Here is a 21,107-nt window from a genome sequence, read left to right as displayed (position 1 = left end):
ACAGTCCCCTTGTTATACCTCATGCCCAGTCTGGTGCCTGGCCATGTGGGCACTGGGCTCTGGGGAGGCAGAGAGCCTTCAGCCACACTGACCTGGTGCCTCCGGCATGCTGGGGATGTGAGCAGCACCTACACTTGAGTCCCCAGAGCACTGAGCCACTGATCCACAGGCACCAAGTAAGATGGGCCCAGCCCCCACATTCTGCCTGCACTGACTTGCATCCACAACCCCCACCCCCACACCTGGGTCTGGCTCAGGGCTGAGGAGCAGGGACAGCGAAGAGCTGGGATGGTCATGTGTGCCTCAGCCCATGGCAGGAGCCAGCAGCCTCAGGCTGGGCCAACCAAGCTTCCCAGCAGTTGCCTCCTTCCCCACCATGTCCCTGAGCTGACTGCCCACTGTTCAGAGGCACAAATAGCCTCACTCTAGACTAAGCTCCAAGAGACAAAGTCTGTTGGAGGTGACCTCTGCCACCTACCTTCTCTACAGGGACACTACTGGGGCAAAAAGCCCAACCCCAAGCACAGCCCCTCAGTGCTTGCCAGCTTCTTGCACTCCTATGCATGGGGAAACTGACGCACAAGGAAAGGAAGAGAGGAGCCCAGGTGATATAGCAAGGAATTTAGGGGTAGAGTTAGGACAAGAGTCTCGTTCTGGGACCAACATCACACCTTTGAAGTCAGCTTCACGGCCAGGCTGCTCACCTGCCAGCACTTGGCCTCCTACTCTGGCTGCACTGACACTTGGCTGCACTGGAGTGTTTATGCTTCTGCTCCAGTATCCCCCATCAGGCTGGCAGCTCTTAGGGCCCTCCTCAGCCCAGAAATGGGTGGTGCAAATGCAAGGCTCAGGGACAGCGGCAATGGTCTGTTTTCCATGGGACATCTCCCCACGAGCCATGACCTAGTCCACCCCCCTTCCAAGGGCCCCTTAGCTTCATTCTCTCTCTTCCCCTTCATTGCCCAACTTTGGTAAGAATCACCTGCACTCACTGCAAGACTGACCTCATCCCCGCTCCCTCCTCCACCTTCCACTCTGCTCCACTCAGGAGCACCAAGACACAAGCCTCTCCTGGTTTTCCTCAAACCCTGCATGCCGAATGTTTCCCGTCTCCCTGGAAGCCTCTCCCTCTCTGGTCCCCTCCTTGGGGGAGAGGTTCCCATCCTAGACCCTTTGGTCTGCTTCCTCTCCAGCTCTCCAGCCCAGCCTCTCTCCTGAGCCTTGGACACTACACCCAGTGCTTGCTGGATGTCACCTCAAGGTGGGATCTCCCACTCCTCTGCCCCAAAGCCCAGCCATGGCGCCATTCAACTCTTTCCCCACACTCATTCAGTCACTTAACACGTGCTGAGCACCTGTGAGAGCCTGGTCCTGGGCAGGGTGCAGGGAAGCGAGGAAGGGCCAAGTGGCAGCCCCTCTGCTCAGACCTGCCCTGACTTGGAGGCCAGATAGATGTCTTCCTCCCTCCTCCTCCCCCTAGGTTCACCCACGCCTTCTTCACCTCCACTATCCTCAGCTCTTCAGCCCATATAGGCACAGAGAACAGAGCTCTGTTATTCCAAAGACCTGGGTTGACAATTTCCCTTACTACTGGCTTCCCGGGGACTTTGGGGGAAGTTATAAGTGTCCTTCGTCTAAGTGTTCCCATCTGTAAAACGGGTCTAAAACTCCCTTGTGAGGATTAAAAGAAATGAAGCATGTAAAGCCACTATTCAATGCCCATGGTGTTTAAAAATAGCGAGGTCCCCATCTTTCCCTTCAGACCTCCCAGGACTCCTCCCTCAACCACTGGGGACCCATTACCCCTCCTCCACCCTCTGATTTCCACGGTCACCAGATCTTGCATGGGCTTCCAGCTCATCCTCCCCTTATTCCTGCTGCTTTATCCTGACATCTCCGAACAACCATACCCCTCTGCTCCCTCCGTCATCCCCCACACTCTCTTCCCTCCAATCCCTCAGCAGCAACCTCCAGTCATGTTCCCATCACAAACCAGACCTTGCCTCTCCTGTGTTTAAGACCCGTCCTTGTCGGCCCCTGCCTTATGATCCAAGATCCTTAGATTGGCCTTCCGGGGTCCTACCCCTCAAACACGGCGAGGGCCGGCCTTCTGCCTCTTCTGCCATGCTGATCACTTACGAGTTGCCGACTCAAGATTCTCCTCAAGTTCCAAGAGGCACCTGCGCCCAATCCGCCACACAGCGCCTATCTCCCACGATCCCGAGCCCCTGCCCCCGCAGTCCTTGGCCTGGGGAAGGTAGACACCAACCAGAGTTCCCTCTGGAGGACCAATCTCGAGCGCAGACTAGAGGTGTCGGGAAGTGCGCACCCAGGTCTACGACTCGGCGGGGATTGCAGCCTCTGCGCGGGGGTACAATCCCCAGTGCTCTCGGGTTCGAGGACAGAACAGTACGGTGCCTGGACTTCGCGGGAAAGCGTGTAAGCAAGCGAAGGATCCAGGCTGAGGGTGCAGCGCGAAGGGGCCCAGGTCCAAGGGAGCTGAGCCACAGACTGTGGAGCGCAGTCGGGGACTGAGCACCACCTCTAAGCTGCGGTGCAGCCCCGCGCCCCGTCCCCGCCCTTTCCTCATCCCGGCAAGCCCGGCCCGACTCGCCGTGCTCCTTCCGGTGTCTGAATCCCCGGCTCCCGACCCTGTCTCGTGCCGGAGGGTCCCGCGGGCCCTGTCCCCCGCCCGTCTCCCATCGGTGAGGTCCCACCATTTGCCCAGGGAAAATGTCCCCCCTCGTGGCCAGCTGTACACTGGGGCAGGCGGAGGGCTCACCACGCTCGCTGTCGAGCAGTCCGAGGCAGAGCCACAGGCGCAGGCACAGCGCGGCACCCCGCTGCATCTCCGGCCGCTGTGGCTCGGGTCAGATGAGCGACCGCGGCTCGGGCTCTGAGTGTGGGCGCGGGGCAAGGCGCGGGCGGGGCCGGGGCGGGGCTGCGGCCGGGCCTGGGCGGGGCCTGGGCGGGGCTCCCGGGAAAGGGCCTGGCATCTAAAGCAGCCCTCGCACCTCTCAGTCCCGCCCTGCAGCCTAGGGAGAATCCCGCCTAGACAGGAGGGTTGCTGGCTTTGCACTGTGGAGGGAAGGCTGGTCCGTGCCCCACTTCCAAATCAACCGCAGCCCTTCATGCCGGCCCTGGGGCTGCTCCGACCAGTCCTAAATTGTGCGCTAAAAAGGGAATGAATCCCGCTGTCAAGGTTGGACAAGATGTGGCACTACGTATTTTTCTGTGATTTTCTTCCATCAATAAATGCTATGTTTACCACTAGCTATCTATTTTACGTTTGGTAGTGTATATATGTCCATGCCACTCGCAGCCGCATAGCACAGGGAGATCAGCGCCGTGCTTTGTGACCACCTGGAGGGGTGGGATGGGGAGGGTGGGACGGAGGGAGACGCAAGAGGGAAGAGATATGGGGACATATGTATATGTATAGCTGATTCACTTTGTTATAAAGCAGAAACTAACACACCACTGTAGGGCAATTATACTCCAATAAAGATGTTAAAAAATAAATACTATGTTTAAAGTAAGAAAAATGAGCAATAAACATATTTTAAAATAGCAATATATCAAATATTTGAGAACATTCAGCAAACTTTATGTTACCGTCTACGTGGTGTAGATGGAGGCTGTACCCTTGAGCCAGGCACCCAGTATAACCAACCTCCATCCTGCAGGCATGTCCTCTTTAGATTTCCTCCAAATAGTTTTGCTCTGAGCTCATTCATAAGTCCTTTTATCAGGTGACACTTTGCTCTCTGACTTGGCAAACCTCTCACAGACTTCCTCTCTCTTTTCGGTTCTGTCTCTAGAATTTTCCTATTTAAAAACAAATCCCATGAGGATGACTATCTCCCACTCCTGCTTTTTTATTTACACTTTTACTATCCCTCCCCTTTACCCACCCCTCGCAAAAGTCCATTCATCCTTGCCAAAAACTATTGTTGATAACAACAGTTACCAAATCTCAAGTGCAAGTAAGAATGGAATATATTAAGTTGTAATCACATATAGATGGTTTAATAAGTAATGTTGGGGAAAGTAGGCAACCAAATAAACGAAGTTAGATTTTTTTTCTCAACCATATATTGATTTTCTTTCAATTTTTGTCTAGTTTTAATATACCGAAAGTATATATCAATGTATTATAAATGTAAATTTTAAAGCAAACACCTATGTTTCAACCCTCCAGATCAAGGTATATAGAATGGCACTAGCTTTCCAGAAGCCCTCCCTAACCCCCAAATCCTGGCTTTATCTTTTCCCTGCTTTTCTTTATCATTTTATTGCCCAAATATGTTTTACTTGTTTTTTAACCTTACTTAAATGGATTCATCACACATATATTCTTTTGCTCAGCATCTTTTGTGAGATTAATGTGTACTGCTATGAAAACCTATACTTCACTCATTTTCATTGCTGCATAGTCTTCTGCGTGATACAGCATAGTTCACTTGTCCATCTACTGTTGATGGAAGTTTGAGTTGTTACCAGTTTCCAACTTTTGCTGCTACAAACATGCTTTTATATGTTTTTTGGTGTACATGTGCCCTCTTCTCTAAGTTATGTGTCTAGGAGTGACACTATTAGGTCGTAGTATATGTATCTTCAACTTTGTAGATGGTACCAACTATCTTTTTCATTATTTGTATCATTTTGCACTCCACAGCAGTATAACTAGCTCCCTGTGCTCCACATCTTTGCTGACACTTACTGTCAGTTTTAATTTTTAAATTTAGCCATTCTAGTTGGTTTGTAGTGGCATCTCTTTATGATTTTCGCTAGCTTTTCCTTAATTAATGTTGAGTTTGAGCACATTTTTATAATGGTCCATTTGGATTTCAAGTCTTTTGCTTCTTAGTACTACCTTTTTCTTATTTATTTGTAGTTCTTTATATATTCTGGATATGAGTCTTTTGCCACTTCTCATTATTATTGTTCTGGTTATCATTGCTGTGCATCTCTTTGTTTTCTGACTTTAGGGTTTATGGTATACATCTTTAACTCATAGTGGTCTACCTTAAACTGATAGATATACCACTTCATGTATAATATAAAAACCTTACAACAGTTTACCTCCATTCTTCCCTCTCAGCCCTTATGCTATTGTTGTCATTCATTTTATTTGTACGTATCATAAACCCCACAATATAGTGTCATTACTTTTGTATAAGCTAGTCACTTATCTTTTAAAGACATTTAAATAAAAAGAAAAGTATTATATATTTATTATTTATGATCTCATATTTTCATCAGGTATCATCAGGTATCAATTTCCTTCTGCCTGGAGGACTTCTTTTAACATTTCTTTTACTCTGGGTTTGCTAGTGATGAATTCTTTCAGCTTTGGTATGTCTGAAAAGTATTTCTTCTTCTATATTCTGGGACTTTGATGATATGAATATTATGAATGTTAATAACTTGATATTATCCCATAGTTTCCTGAGAGTCTCTTCATTATTTTCTAACCATTTTATTTTTTTTAATTGTGGTAAAATACACTAAACAGAAAATTTAGAATTTTTTTCAATTTTTATTTAAAAATTTTTTTATTGAAATACAGTTGATTTACCATGTTGTGTTAGTTTCAGGTGTACAGCAAAGTGATCTATATTTTTTTTTTCTTTTTTAGATTCTTTTCCATTATAGGTTACTACAAGATATTGAGTATAGTTCCCTGTGTTGTACAGTAGGTCCTTGTTGGCTATTTATTTTATATATAGTAGTGTGTATATTTTAATCCTAAACTCCTAATTTATCCCTCCCCCCTTTCCCCTTGGTAACCTTAATATTGTTTTCTATGTCTGTGAGTCTATTTCTGTTTTGTAAATAAGTTCATTTGCGTCATTTTTTTAGATTCCCTTTATAAGCAATATCATATGATATTTGTCTTTCTCGGCCTGACTTACTTCACTTAGTATGATAATCTCTAGGTTCATCCATGTTGCTGAAAATGGAATTAGTTTGTTCTTTTTTATGGCTGAGTAATATTTCACTGTATATATATACCACATCTTCTTTACCTGTTGCTACCATTCACCTGCTGATGCATACTTAGGTTGCTTCCATGTCTTGGCTGTTGTAAATAGTGCTGTTACGAACATTGGGGTGCATGTATCTTTTTGGATTATAGTTTTGTCCAGATATATGCCCAGGAGTGGGATCACTGGAACATATATATCAAAGATATATATTTTATATATATATATATATATATATATATATATCTTTGAGTCCCTGTTTTAAATTCCTAAAGGAATTGCTAGATCCTATGATAATTCTATTTTTAATTTTTAAAGGAACCCTCATACTGTTTCCATAGCAGCTGCACCATTTTACACACCTACCAACAGTGTACAAGGCTTCCAATTTCTCTGCATCCTCGTCTATACTTATTATTTCTTTTTTTTTCCCCTGATAGTATCCATCCTTAACGGGTGTGAGATAGTTATCTTCTTGTCATTGTGATTTGCAGTTCCCTCATGGTTAGTGATGCTGAGCATCTTTTCTTGTACTTACTGGCCATTTGTACATCTTTGGAGAAATGTCTATTCAAGTCTTTTGCCCACCTTAAAAATTGGGGTTGTGTGTTTTTCCTTTAGCCTTTTTTTTCTAGAGTGTTTCAGTTGGATAGTTTCTATTGTTGTTTTTCAAGATCCCTGTTTTTTCCTTCTGCTAATTTTCTATTTAACCCTTCCAACAAATTTTTCATTTCTGATATTATAATTATTAGCTCCAGAATTCCAATTGATATTTTTATATATCTTCGAATTCCATGCTCATTGTGTTTGTTTGTTTTTCTTTTAAAATTCTTCAACATATTTATAACTTTTTTTAAATTAATTTATTTTGTATATTTATTTTTTCACACACACACACTGTGTTTTATTTTTACAAGAGATAAATAAACTGACACCAAGCATTGTAAATGGATGACCACAACAAAAGCAACAATGATTGCAATTACCAATCATGAAACACGCTCACACTATGTCATAATATTGACATTCAGTCCAGTAATCCTCCACTGTAACAGCTCCTTTACTTTGCAGTGAAAATTGATTTGTATATTTTTTGCCTCATGAGTCCTTGTGGGATTTTTTTTTTTTTCAAACAGAAAGTCACAGGGCTTCCCTGGTGGCGCAGTGGTTGAGTGTCTGCCTGCTGATGCAGGGGACACAGGTTCGTGCCCCGGTCCAGGAAGATCCCATATGCCGCAGAGCGGCTAGGCCTGTGAGCCATGGTCGCTGAGCCTGCGCGTCCAGAGCCTGTGCTCCGCAACGGGAGAGGCCACAAAAGTGAGAGGCCCACGTACCGCAAAAACAAAAACAAAAAAACCCAGAAAGTCACAGAAATTGTAATCATCCTCATCAGTTCACTCAGTCCCATGTAATTAATTTCTTTTTCATCTTGATCTTTTGTTAGCACTTTTATGAATTCATCAGTTTTCCATTAGAGTTCTGAAAATGCTTATTCATGCAGTTCAGCAGTATAGTCAGTTAACAGACACCTGTACTTGTCAAGAGTCTTTTCCATGAATTCCTTGTCCCTTTTATAGGAACATTTTTGCAAAAGCATCAGAATACACCCAGAACTGTCTGTAAATGCCAAAAGACTTAAAAATGACCATGGTTAAAGAATTCATGAAAGTTCATAATAATGTAATGGTCAATATATCTTTCCTTGTCAAGGAAATTTAGTTATTTCTGAGATATGCATTTTAACATAATAACTAGAATTAAGACTTATAACATTATATCAGAACAAGTAAGATTTTTAGAAATTTCATGTAATGTCTGAAACATTTATATTAACATATTTCCATACAAATAACCCAAAGATACTTTAGTATTAGTTGTTTGTTTGTTTGTTTGTTTTTTCATACTGCAGGTTCTTATTAGTCATCAATTTTATACACATCAGGGTATACATGTCAATCCCAATCGCCCAATTCAGCACACCACCATCTCCACCCCACCACAGTTTTCCCCCCCTTGGTGTCCATACGTTTGTTCTCTACATCTGTGTCTCAACTTCTGCCCTGCAAACTGGTTCATCTGTACCATTTTTCTGGGTTCCACATACATGCATTAATATACGATATTTGTTTTTCTCTTTCTGACTTACTTCACTATGTATGACAGACTCTAGGTCCAACCACGTCTCAACAAATGACTCAATTTCGTTCCTTTTTATGGCTGAGAAATATTCCATTGTATATATGTACCACACCTTCTTTATCCATTTGTCTGTCGATGGGCATTTAGGTTGCTTCCATAACCTGGCTATTGTAAATTGTGCTGCAATGAACATTGGGGTGTATGTGTCTTTTTGAATTATGGTTTTCTCTGGGTATATGCCCAGTAGTGGGATTGCTGGATCATATGGTAATTCTATTTTTAGTTTTTTAAGGAACCTCCATATTGTTCTCCATAGTGGCTGTATCAATTGACATTCCCACCAACAGTGCAAGAGGGTTCCCTTTTCTACACACCCTCTCCAGCATTTGTTGTTTGTAGATTTTCTGATGATGCCCATTCTAACTGGTGTGAGGTGATACCTCATTGTAGTTTTGATTTGCATTTCTCTAATGATTAGTGATGTTGAGCAGCTTTTCATTTGCTTCTTGGCCATCTGTATGTCTTCCTTAGAGAAATGTCTATTTAGGTCTTCTGCCCATTTTTGGATTTGTTTGTTTGTTTCTTTAATATTGAGCTGCATGAGCTGTTTATATATTTTGGAGATTAATCCTTTATCTGTTGATTCATTTAAAAATATTTTCTCGGGCTTCCCTGGTGGCGCAGTGGTTGAGAGTCCGCCCGCCAGTGCAGGGGACACAGGTTCGTGCCCTCATCCGGGAGGATCCCACATGCTGCAGAGCGGCTGGGCCCGTGGGCCATGGACGCTGGGCCTGCACGTCCGGAGCCTGTGCTCCGGCCACAACAGTGAGAGGCCCAGGTACCGCAAAAAAATATATATATATAGATAGATAGATTTTCTCCCATTCTGAGGGTTGTCTTTTCATCTTGTTTATGGTTTCCTTTGCTGTGGAAAAGCTTTGAAGTTTCATTAGGTCCCGTTTGTTTATTTTTATTTTTATTTCCATTACTCTAGAGGTGGGTCTAAAAGATCTTGCTGTGATTTATGACAAAGAGTGTTCTTCCTATGTTTTCCTCTAACAGTTTTATAGTCTTACATTAGGTCTAGAATCAATTTTGAATTTATTTTTGTGTATGGTGTTAGGGAGTGTTCTAATTTCATTCTTTTACATGTAGCTGTCCAGTTTTCCCAGCACCACATTGAAGAGACTGTCTTTTCTCCATTGTATATCTTTGCCTCCTTTGTCATAGATTAGTCGACCATAGGTGCATGAGTTAATCTCTGAGCTTTCTATCTTGTTCCATTGATCTATGTTTCTGTTTTTGCGCCAGTACCATATTTTCTTGATTACTGTAGCTTTATAGTATAGTCTGAAGTCAGGGAGTCTGATTCCTCCAGCTCCGTTTTTTCCCCTCAAGACTACATTGGCTATTCGGGGTCTTTTGTGTCTCCATACAAATTTTGAGATGATTTGTTCTAGTTCCTTTAGCATTTGTTGTAGAGCTGGTTTGGTGGTGCTGAATTCTCTTAGCTTTTGCTTGTCTGTAAAACTTTTGATTTCCCCATCAAATCTGAATGAGATCCTTGCTGGGTAGAGTAATCTTGGTTGTAAGTTCTTCCTTTTCATCACTTTAAGTATATCATGCCACTCCCTTCTGGCTTGTAGAGTTTCTGCTGAGAAATCAGCTGTTAACCTTATGGGAGTTCCCTTGTATGTTATTTTTCGTTTTTCCCTTGTTGCTTTCAATAATTTTTCTTTGTCATTAATTTTTGCCAGTTGGATTACTATGTGTCTCGGCGTGTTTCTCCTTGGTTTATTCTGTATGTGACTCGCTGCGCTTCCTGGAGTCGGGTGGCTATTTCCTTTCCCATGTTAGGGAAGTTTTCGACCATAATCTCTTCAAATATTTTCTCTGGTCCTTTCTCTCTCTCTTCTCCTCTGGGACCCCTATAATGCAAATGTTATTGAGTTTAATATTGTCCCAGAGGTCTCTTACGCTGTCTTCATTTCTTTTCATTCTTTTTTCTTTATTCTTCTCCGCAGCAGTGAATTTCACCATTCTGTCTTCTAGGTCACTTATCCGTCCTTCTGCCTCAGTTATTATGCTATTGATTCCTTCTAGTATAGTTTTCATTTCAGTTATTGTATTGTTCATCTCTGTTTGTTTGTTCTTTAATTCTTCTAGGTCTTTGTTAATCATTTCTAACATCTTCTCGATCTTTGTCTCCATTCTTTTTCCGAGGTCCTGGATCATCTTCACTATCATTCTTCTGAATTCTTTTTCTGGAAGGTTGTCTATCTCCACTTCATTTAGTAGTTTTTCTGGGGTTTTATCTTGTTCCTTCATCTGGTACATAGCCCTCTGCCTTTTCATCTTGTCTGTCTTTCTGTGAATGTGGTTTTTGTTCCCCAGGCTGCAGGATTGTAGTTCTTCTTGCTTCTGCTGTGTATGTGCCCTCTGGTGGATGAGGCTATCTAAGAGGCTTGTGTAAGTTTCCTGATGGGAGGGACTGGTGGTGGGTAGAGCTGACTGTTGCTCTGGTGGACAGAGCTCAGTAAAACTTTAATCCACTTGACTGTTGATGGGTGGGGCTGGGTTCCCTCCCTGTTGGTTGTTTTGCCTGAGGCAACCCAACACTGGAGCCTGCCTGGGCTCTTTGGTGGGGCTAATGACAGACTCTGGGAGGGCTCACGCCAAGGAGTACTTCCCAGAACTTCTGCTGCCAGTGTCCTTGTCCCCACGGTGAGCCACAGCCCCCCCGCCCCCCGCCTCCGCAGGAGACCCTCCAACACTAGCAGGTAGGTCTGGTTCAGTCTCCCCTGGGGTCACTGCTTCTTCCCCTGGGTCCCGATGTGCACACTACTTTGTGTGTGCCCTCCAAGCGTGGAGTCTCTGTTTCCCCCAGTCCTGTCAAAGTCCTGGGGGAAATCAATTCCCACTAGGCTTCAAAGTCTGATTCTCTAGGAATTCCTCCTCCCATTGCCAGTCCCCCAGGTTGGGAAGCCTGACGTGGGGCTCAGAACCTTCACTTTAGTGGGTGGACTTCTGCGGTATAATTGTTCTCCAGTTTTTGAGTCACCCACCCAGCAGTTATGGGATTTGATTTTACTGTGATTGCACCCCTCCTACCATCTCATTGTGGCTTCTTTGTCTTTGGATGTCGGGTATCGGTTTTTTTTTGTTGTTGTTTGTGGTATGCGGGCCTCTCACTGTTGTGGCCTCTCCTGTTGCAGAGCACAGGCTCCAGACGCGCAGGCTCAGCATCCATGGCCCACGGGCCCAGCCGCTCCGCGGCACGTGGGATCTTCCCGGACCGGGGCAGGAACCTGTGTCCCCTGCACCAGCAGGCAGACTCTCAACCACTGCACCACCAGGGAAGCCCTGGGGTATCTTTTTTGGTGAGTTCCAGTGTCTTCCTGTCGATGATTGTCCAGCAGCTAGTTGTGATTCAGGTGTTCTCGCAAGAGGGAGTGAGAGCACATCTTTCTACTCTGCCATCTTGTTTCCTCTCTATTTATAACTTTTAAAGCCACTGTCTGCTAATTCCATCATTGCTCTCATTTAAGAGTTTGTATTCTGTTGACTGTTTTTCTCTTGGTTTTGTGTCATATTTTTCTGCTTCTTTGCATGTCTAGTAATTTTTATTGGATGTTTTACATTTTATATATTATACTTATGAATGTCTGGGCTTGTTATGTTCCTTCTGAGGGTATTAATATTTGTTCTGGTAGACAGTCAAGTTATTTGTAGATCATCTTGTTTCTTTTGACACTTATTTTTAAGCTTTGTTATGGAGATGTAGTATTCTCTTACTAAGGCTTTATTATTTTCTGGTTTCTACTGAATGTCTCAAGTGTTCAAAAAGGTCTCTTCTGGCTGTTGCTTCCAGCCCTTTGTGTGTTCTTGGAAATGCTTGGCCCATAGCCCTCTTCCCAGCCTCTTGGATTTTTGCCTATGCAAAGGCAAAGGCAGCTTAACACTCAGCAAAAAACTTGAGGTGACTCATTTACAGATTTAAGGAGTACTTCTTATGCATAACTTAATCTTGTCCTGAACCCTGTACCACAAATTCAAGCTGCCTTGGCCTCCCTAATTCTAAGGTATGTTGTCTTAACTCAGCAGGTCTACTGTGCTTTATTTGGGTTTCTTCTCCTTGTGCCATGATCTAGAAAGTTGAAAATTTTGCATGACTCATCCAGTCAGACAGTTGGACTATTTGTAGAACTCACCTGGTTTGTTGTCCAATATTTGAAAAGCATTGTTTGATACATTTTGTATGGTTTTCTAATTGTTTATAGTCAGAGGGATAATTTGTCATGGTGGAATTGGAAGTCTTCTCATTTTAGCTGAATTTGCATTTATGTGTATATTGGTTATTTGGATACTCTCTGTTTTGAAGTTTCTGTTCAGTTCTTTGGAATATTTTCTTATGTAGTTGTCTTTTTGTTTTTAATCTGTAGAACTTCTTTATGTATTCTGGATACAAATGCTTTGTTAAGCATTTACATTGCAAATATCATCTACTCAGTGATTTGCCTTTGCATTACTTTAACATTACCTTTGGTAAATGGAAGTTATTATTAAATTAATTTTTATTGGCATATGGAAGTTATTTTTAATGTAGTACATTTTAAAATTTTTTCTGTTGTGCACTTTTGTGTGTTCTATTCTAAAAATTTTCTGCTTACTCCAAACTCATAAAGGTATTTTCTTCAACTTTTTTCCTCAATGTGTTAGTTTTCTTTTTTTACATTTATATTGACAACTCATCTAGAATTGATTTGTGTATGGTGTAAGATTGGTATCAAGAGTTTTTTGTATTGCTATTTAGTTGATTTAGATTATTTTTTGGAAATAACCAGCCTTTTCTCACTGCATTGCAGATGCACATTTATTATAAACCATGTCACCTTATATGGATTAATCTGTTTCTGGACTGTTATGTTTCATTTGTCTGCTTACCTGTCTTGCCCAGTACCACACAGTTGTAATTACTGTGGTTTTATAATAACTTTTAATATGTAGTAGTGTTGGTCCTTGAAATACATGCTTTTTTTCCCAGAGTGTCTTACTTTTTATTGGCTTTTTGCATTTCTGTATTAACTATAGAATCACCTTGTCAATTTTAAAAAATGAAAAATATGCTAGAACTTTGATTGGAATTACATTGAGGAATTTTGAGGAATTGTCATCTTAACAGTTTTCACTTATGAATATGGTATGCCCATGCATTTATCTAGTTTTTCTTTTATTTATATCTATAATGTCTTGTAGTTTTCCTTTATTTTATTGTAAATCAGATCATACAATTTTCTAATTTCCAGTGTTATTTCTTCATTGAACTATGGGTTATGTAGAAGTATGTTGTTTAATTTACAAATACTTGGGGACTTTTTATTTCTAGTTTAATTTTATGTGATCAGAGAATATATTCTCACTGAGTTCAATACTATGAAATTTGTTGAAACTTGCCTTTAGGCTCAGTATGTGGTGTATCTTGGTAAACTTACCAACCTTGAAAAGGTTGTTTGTGTAGCATGACACTATACACGTTCCTAGATCAAGTTGTTTAATCATGCTGTCCAAATCTTCTATCTCCTTAACTTTCTATTTGTTTTCTTGTTCTTTTCAATTACTGAAAGAGGTATGCTAAAATTCTAAGTATAATTAGGATTTGTCAATTTTCCTTTTAGTTTTGTTAATTTTTGCTTTACATAATTTCAATTTATATTATTACATGTTTATGTATTTGTTTTCTATGAGTTAATGAAGTTTTTTTGCTTTTTAATGGATTAATCAAGTATTTTTTATTATTTTTTTTCTCTTCTATTAATGTGATAGATGGCAAGGGTGGTCACCATCCTCTACTTCTCTATCCATGCCCTTTACAATGTGACTTGGTAGCACCTATCGTCAATTTTACGTATTTTGAAAGAATATTATTAGAGACATACAAATTTAAGATTGTTTATATCTTCTTATTGAATTTACCCTTTTAGCTGTGTATAATATTTGTAACTTTTAACTCTTGAAATACATCTTAACTAAGTATAATTTGTCTGACATTGTTATAGCCACACCTGCTTTCTGTTGGTTTTAATTTGTGTGGTTTATCTTTTACTTCCAACCCACAATCAACTCTGTTTTAATTCAACATATGGGTTCTTAAAATTCATCATTCCATACAAAAATTCCACAATTGAAACCATAGAGTGTATGGGGGAAATGGGACAGGGGCATAACACTCAAAAACTTCATCAGGGATACATACAAAAGATAGGAACCTAGTAAAAATGGTAGCACAGATTCCACTGTTATGGCAGTATGAGGAGCTCTATGGACACTATTGAAAATTATTTTAAAACAAACATTTAAATTCTTTAGAAATGGCCTGAAGCATACAGAAAAGGAAGAAATATTTATTCAAGAAAACCTGCTAAAATTTGGTAAAAACAGTGAGAGTCTATGGCAACTGAAGCACAACCTGCTCCCTCCCTCCCTTCCCCCAGCTCCCTTCCCCCAGTGGAAACTCCACTCCAGACAGTGCAGCCAAGAACACATGGCATCCTCTTCCTCATCCCCCAGTTGGAGGCCCGGGAGGGGCAGGGCATCAACATTTCTCTTCTTGCCCTTGGCTGTCCATTGTAGAAGCTAAGTTCCTGGTGAATGTGGTCAAGAGGTGGGGGCTCCCATATTCTGTTTAGTCTCTACTTGTACAAGAGGGGCTCTACCTTGAGTGTGGTCCACTGAGATTACAATGGCCCTAATGGCCCTCACCCCAGCTAGCATGTGAAGTGCAGATTCCATACCAGGAGAAGCAAACCAAGACCAGAGGCTGCAGCTTGCCCTCCTCTTCCACGGAGTACCCTCTTCTTAAAGCAGATGTTTTTCTCAGAGAAAAGCATGCCACTGTCCCCACTCCCAGCTCTAGAGCTGAGGCTCAAAGATTTTTCTCAGAGGGAGAGGTAGGTGTCAAACAGAATACTTTGAAGCTTGTCCAAAAGGAACTGAGCTTATTTGCAACAGAAAGTAGGATTATTCAAGCCTAAAGACTGTTTAGCATTATGCTAAAAAATAATAGAGCTTGTGGTGAAAAACAATAAAAGGGGACACTGCTAGATTTATTAGAACGATAAGCTAAGCCATAGGGTGCCTAGTTTAACAGAGACAACCAGGAAATGAGACCACTAAGAATAGCTCTCCTTAGGTTCTTTGTTGTCAGAACAAATCTCAAACACCGACTTCAAAATCTATCCCTGTTCAGGAGCCCAAATTTAATTTGATCAGACTGTGCAGCAATTTAAACCCCAGGGCATTATTAAAAACAACAGAGCAATCAGTCAGCAATTAGTGTAGCTCAACATCTGGGTATGGGCAGGGAGAGAGACAAAGAGGCTAAAATCATTATCTTCCCAGGGTGAGTCTGCACATGCCTAAGGCTGCACCCTCCAAGTCTTCACACTGAAGGGGAGAAATTTTCACTAAAATAATTGTGAGTCACTAAACAAATAAACAGCAAGTAATGACAACAAGTCCTGGGGACACGGAGGACAGAGATCAGTACCCAGAATTGCTATAATATATTACCTAAAATGTCTGGTTTCCAACAAAAAATATTTCATGAAATGGAAAAAAAAACCCAGGAAAATCTGACCATTACATGGAGAAAAATGCAGGCAACAGAAACTGCTTGGAGAAAGGACAGATGTCTGATTTAACAGACATATACTTCATAGTAGCCATTATAAATATCTTCAGAGAACTAAAGAAAACCATGCTTAAAGTAAAGGAGGTATGTTGACAATATCTCATCAAATAGAAAATATCAATAAGAGGTAGAAATGATTAAAAAGAATCAATGGAAATTCTAGAGCAAAGTATAATAACTGAAATGAAAAATTCACCATAGTAGGCTCAACAGCAGATCTGAACTATCAGAAGAAAAATTAGTGAGCTTGAAGATAGATCAACAGAAATTATATCAGCTGAAGAATAGAGATAAAAAAGAATAAAAATGAATAGAGCCCATAGAAATGTGGGACCACATTAAGTTCATCAACATATGTGTAATGAGAGTGCTGGAAGGATAGGAGATAGTGAAAGCAGAAAAAATATTTGAAGAAAAAATGGCTGAAAATTTCCCAGATTTGAGGAAAAACTTTATACATTTGAGAAGCTCAATGAATTGTTAGTAGGATAAACACAAAGAGATTCACAAGCAGACACATCATAGGAAAAATGCTGAAAGCCAAAGACAAAGAGAAAATCTTTAAATCAAGAAGAGAAAAATAAATCATCACTTACAAGGTAACCTCAGTAAGATTTCTTTACTTCTCAGCAGAAACAATGGATGCCAGAAGACATTTGGATAACATAGTCAAAGTGTTCAATTAAAAAAAAAATTGTCAACCAAGAATCATATACCCAAGAATGTTATGTTTCAAAAATGAAGACATAACAAAGACATTCTCATATAAACAAAACTGAGAGAATTTGTTTCCTGAAAACCCATCTTACAAGAAATACCAAAGGAATTTCCTCAGGCTGGAAGCAAGTAATCTCAGACAGTAATTTAATCCCACATGAAAAAACAAAGAACACCGGTAAAGGTAATTATATTGAAGATAGTATAAATGCATATTTCCTTTTCTTTCTACTCCTAGCAGAACTAAAAAACTTGTATAAAATAATGTGTATATATTTGTGTTTTGTTCCTTTAGCATATAGAAACAATAGCTCACAGGAGGAGTATGGGAACAAATCTGTGTTGGGCTAAGGAAATGACTGCAGATGTTAACTTGAAGCCACAGGAACAAATAAGAGAACCAGAAGTGGTAAATTAGAAGGCTAATATGACAAAAGCTATTAACTGTATCTTTTTATTATTATTATTTTTAGAAGATGTTGGGATAGGAGTTTATTAATTAATTTTATTATTTATTTTTGCTGTGTTGGGTCTTCGTTTCTGTGCGAGGGCTTTCTCTAGTTGTGGCAAGCGGGGGCCACTCTTCATCGTGGTGCACGGGTCTCTCGCTATCGCGGCCTCCCTTGTTGCGCAGCATGGGCTCCAGACGCGCAGGCTCAGTAGTTGTGGCTCATGGGCCTAGTTGCTCTGCGGCATGTGGGATCCTCCCAGACCAGGGCTCGAACCTGTGTCCCCTGCATTAGCAGGCAGATTCTCAACCACTGTGCCACCAGGGAAGCCCTATTAACTATATCTTTGATCTCCTTTCTTTTCTCAGCTTGTTTAAAAGACATAAAATTATATAAGGTAATAATTATACAATATATTGTTAGATTTTTAATATTTATAGATGAAATTGTGTATAAAAATAATACCATAAAAAAGGGGAAAAGGAATAGAGCTATATAATAGTAACATTTCTATATCTCATTGGAATTAAGTTGCTATATATCTGAATAGATTCTGATTGACTAAGATGTATATGTAAGCCCAAGAGCAATCACTAAGGAAATAAAAATATAGTGTAAAAAATCATTAAAGAACTTAAAATGTTACATAATTATGTAACATATATAAGCATGTAACTTAAATATTACATAATGTAACATAGTCACGTAATGTAAGAGAAAGTAGAGGACGAATAAAAGAACAAAAAAGACATGAGACATATAGAAAAAAATAGATGGCAGACATGATCCAATTGTATAAATAATAATGTTAATTGTGAATGGATTAAATGATCCAGCCAAAAGCAGAGATTGTCAGGCTATATAAAAAGATAAGATTCACTTGTATGCTATCTATAGGAGACATGCTTTAAATTCAAAGATACAAATAGATTAAAAGTAAAGGATAGAAAAAGATATATCATGTAAATAGCAGCCATAAGAAAGCTGAACTGGCTATGCTAATAGACAAAACAGACTTTAAAATATCAATAAATAATGTCTCCAGAGATAAAGAGGAACATTGTAAAATGATTAAAGAATCAATCCAGGCACTTCCCTGGTGGTGTAGTGGTTCAGAGTCCTCCTGCCAATGCAGAGGACACAGGTTCGAGCCCTGGTCTGGGAGGATCCCACATGCTGCCGAGCAACTAAGCCTGGGCACCACAACTACTGAGCCCGCGTACCTAAAGCCCATGCTCTGCAACAAGAGAAGCCGCTGCAATGTGAAGCCTGCACACCACAATGAAGAGTAACCCCCACTCGCCACAACTAGAGAAAGCCACAGCAATGAAGACCCAACACAGCCTAATTAATTAATTAATTAATTTTTAAAAAAAGAATCAATCCATCAGGAAGATATAGCAATCACAGACATAGATGCCCTTAACATCAGAACATCAAAATATATAAATAAAAAACTGGCAGCAATAAAGGGACTATTAATGGCAAAGTTAACGATTTTAATAACTTACTTTCAATAATGAGTAGAACCAGTAAGCACAAGATCGACAAGGAAATAAAAGACCTGAACAACACTATAAACCTACTAGACCCATAAAACATATAGAACACTCTACCCAACAACAGCAGAATCATGCATTCTTCTCAAGATCAGATGTAAGAGTCTTTAGAAGAGATGATATGCTAATAAAATTTTTAATGATTTAAATTATACAAAGTATGTTCTCTAACCACAATAAAATGAAATTAAAAATCAATCACAGAGAGAAATTTGGGAAGCTCACAAACGTGGAAATTAAACAACACATTCCTAAATACCCAATGGGTCAGAGAAGAAATCAAAAGGGAAATTAGAAACTAATTTGAAATGATTGAAAGTGAAGACACAACACACCAAACCTTATGGGGTGCAGCTAAGGGAATGCTTAGAAAGAAATTTATAGCTGTTAATGCCCATATTAGAAAAGAAGAAAGATCTCACCTGTAACCTAACCTTCTACCCTAAGACACTAGAATAAGAATACACTAAGCCTAAAGCAAGAAGATGAAAAGAAATAATAAAGATTATGGTGGAAATTAATAAAATTAAGACTAGAAAAACAACAGAAAATTAATGAAACCAAAGTTGATTCTTTGAAAAGATCAGCAATATTGACAAACTTTTAGCTAGACTAAGAAAAAAGGAGATAATGCAAATTAGTAGAATCAGAAATGAAAGATGGGCCATAACCACTGAACTTACAAGAAAAAGGATTATGAAGGAATATTATGAATAATTGTATGCCATTAGATAATTGAGATGAAATGGAAAATTTCTCAGAAAGACACAAACTATCAAAACTGACTTCAGAACCTATAATAAGTAAAGAGATTGAATGAGGAATAAAAAACTACCCACAAAGAAAAAACTCAAGCCCAGATGGCTTCACTAGTAAGTTCAATTAAACATTTAAAGAAGAATTAATACCAATAGTTCAGAAACTCTTCTGAATATAGAAGAGGAAGGAACACTTACCAACTCATTTTATTGGGCCATTATTATCCTGGTACCCAAACAACAAAAACATCACAAAGAAAGAAAACTATACCCCAATGTCTTTTACAAATATAGATGCAAAAATACTCAACAAAATACTAGCAAATCATCTCCATCAATGTATTAAAATAACTATATACCATGACAAGAGATATTAATTCTAGCAATGCAAAGTGTAACATCTGAAAATCAATTGTTGTAGTATACATATAAAGAGACTAAAAATCAAAATCCACAATATCACCTTAATAGATGCAGAATGCACATTTGACAAAATACAACACCTTTTCATAATAAAAACACTAAAAAAATAGGAATAGATGTGAACTTCCACAACCTAATAAACAGCATCTATGAAAATCCCTCAACTAACATTGTTCTTAATGGTGAAATGCTGGATAATTTCTCCCTTAAATCAGAAATAAGAGAAAGATGTCTGCTCTTGCCACTTTTATTCAACATTGTACTGGAGGTTCTAGCCAGGGAAATTAGGCAAAAATGAAATAACAGGCATCCAGATTGTAAAGGAAGATGTAAATTTTCTTTATTCACAGATGATATGACCTTGTACATAGAAAAGCCTAAGTACTCTTCTAAAAAAAAAGTATTAGAACCAAAAGCAAGTTCAGCAAGGTTATAAGGTACAAGGGATTATAAGTTCACTCTACAAAAATCAACTACCAATAACCAATTGAAAATGAAATTAAGAAAACAATTATATTTACAATAGCATTAAAATAAACAAAATACTTAGGGATAAATTTAACAAAAGAAGTGGAAAACTTATACTCTGAAAACTACAAGACATTGTTGAAACTTTAAAGAAGATCTAGATAAGTGGAAAGAAAGATATTTCATGTTCTGGGATTGGAAGGCTTAAATTGTTAAAATGACAGTACTCCGCAAACTGTAATGTAATCCTTGTCAAAATTCAAATGGCCCTTTTGAATATATGGACAGGCTGACATTAAAGTTTACATGAAAACCCAGGGTACCCAAAATTGCCAAACAATTTTGAAAGAGAACAAAGTTGGACTACTCACAACTTTGTTTTCAAAACTTACTACAAAGCAACAGTAATCCAGACAGTGTGGCACTGGCATAAGGTAGATATAAGGATCAATGGTATAGAATTGAGAGTCAGAAATAAACATTTATCCATGGTCAGTGGATTTTTGATAAGGTAGTCAAGACATTCAATGCAGGGAGGAGTAATCCCTTCAGCAAATGGTGCTCAGATAACTGGATAGCCACATGCAAAAGAATGAACCTTTACCTCACATCATATACAAAAATTAACTCAAAACGTACCAAGACTAAAATATAACAACCAAAACTATAAAACTCTTAGAAGAAAACATAGGGATAAATCTTAGATTTGGCAATGGATTCTTAGTTATAACACCAAAAGCATAAGCAATAGAAGAAAAACATGGACAAATTGGGCTTCATTAAAATTAAGAAATTTTGTGCATCAAAAGACACTACCAAGAAAGTGAAAAGACAAACCACTGAATGGGAGGAAATATTTGCAAATCATATATCTATCTGATAAGGGACTTGTATCTAGAATCTATAAAGACCTC

At 39.7% G+C, this 21,107-nt stretch overlaps 1 protein-coding gene across 6 annotated transcripts in view; it reads right to left on the bottom strand.

Annotated features, from left to right (window-relative positions):
* The window catches only part of FLT4 (fms related receptor tyrosine kinase 4), a 38,461-nt gene extending 35,560 nt beyond the window's left edge, over positions 1-2,901 (bottom strand). For all 6 annotated transcript variants that reach the window (XM_060144380.1, XM_060144381.1, XM_060144383.1 and 3 more), the window contains exon 1: positions 2,783-2,901. In XM_060144380.1, the coding sequence (XP_060000363.1) occupies positions 2,783-2,849 (67 nt within the window). In that variant the 5' untranslated portion in view covers positions 2,850-2,901. The remainder of the gene's footprint in view (positions 1-2,782) is intronic.
* Positions 2,902-21,107: the final 18,206 nt, after the last annotated feature.

This window comes from Lagenorhynchus albirostris, chromosome 3, assembly GCF_949774975.1.
Source record: "Lagenorhynchus albirostris chromosome 3, mLagAlb1.1, whole genome shotgun sequence".
NCBI lineage: Eukaryota > Metazoa > Chordata > Mammalia > Artiodactyla > Delphinidae > Lagenorhynchus > Lagenorhynchus albirostris.
Note: the sequence above shows the minus strand (reverse complement) of the source record. Positions and strands in the feature narration are given on the sequence as shown.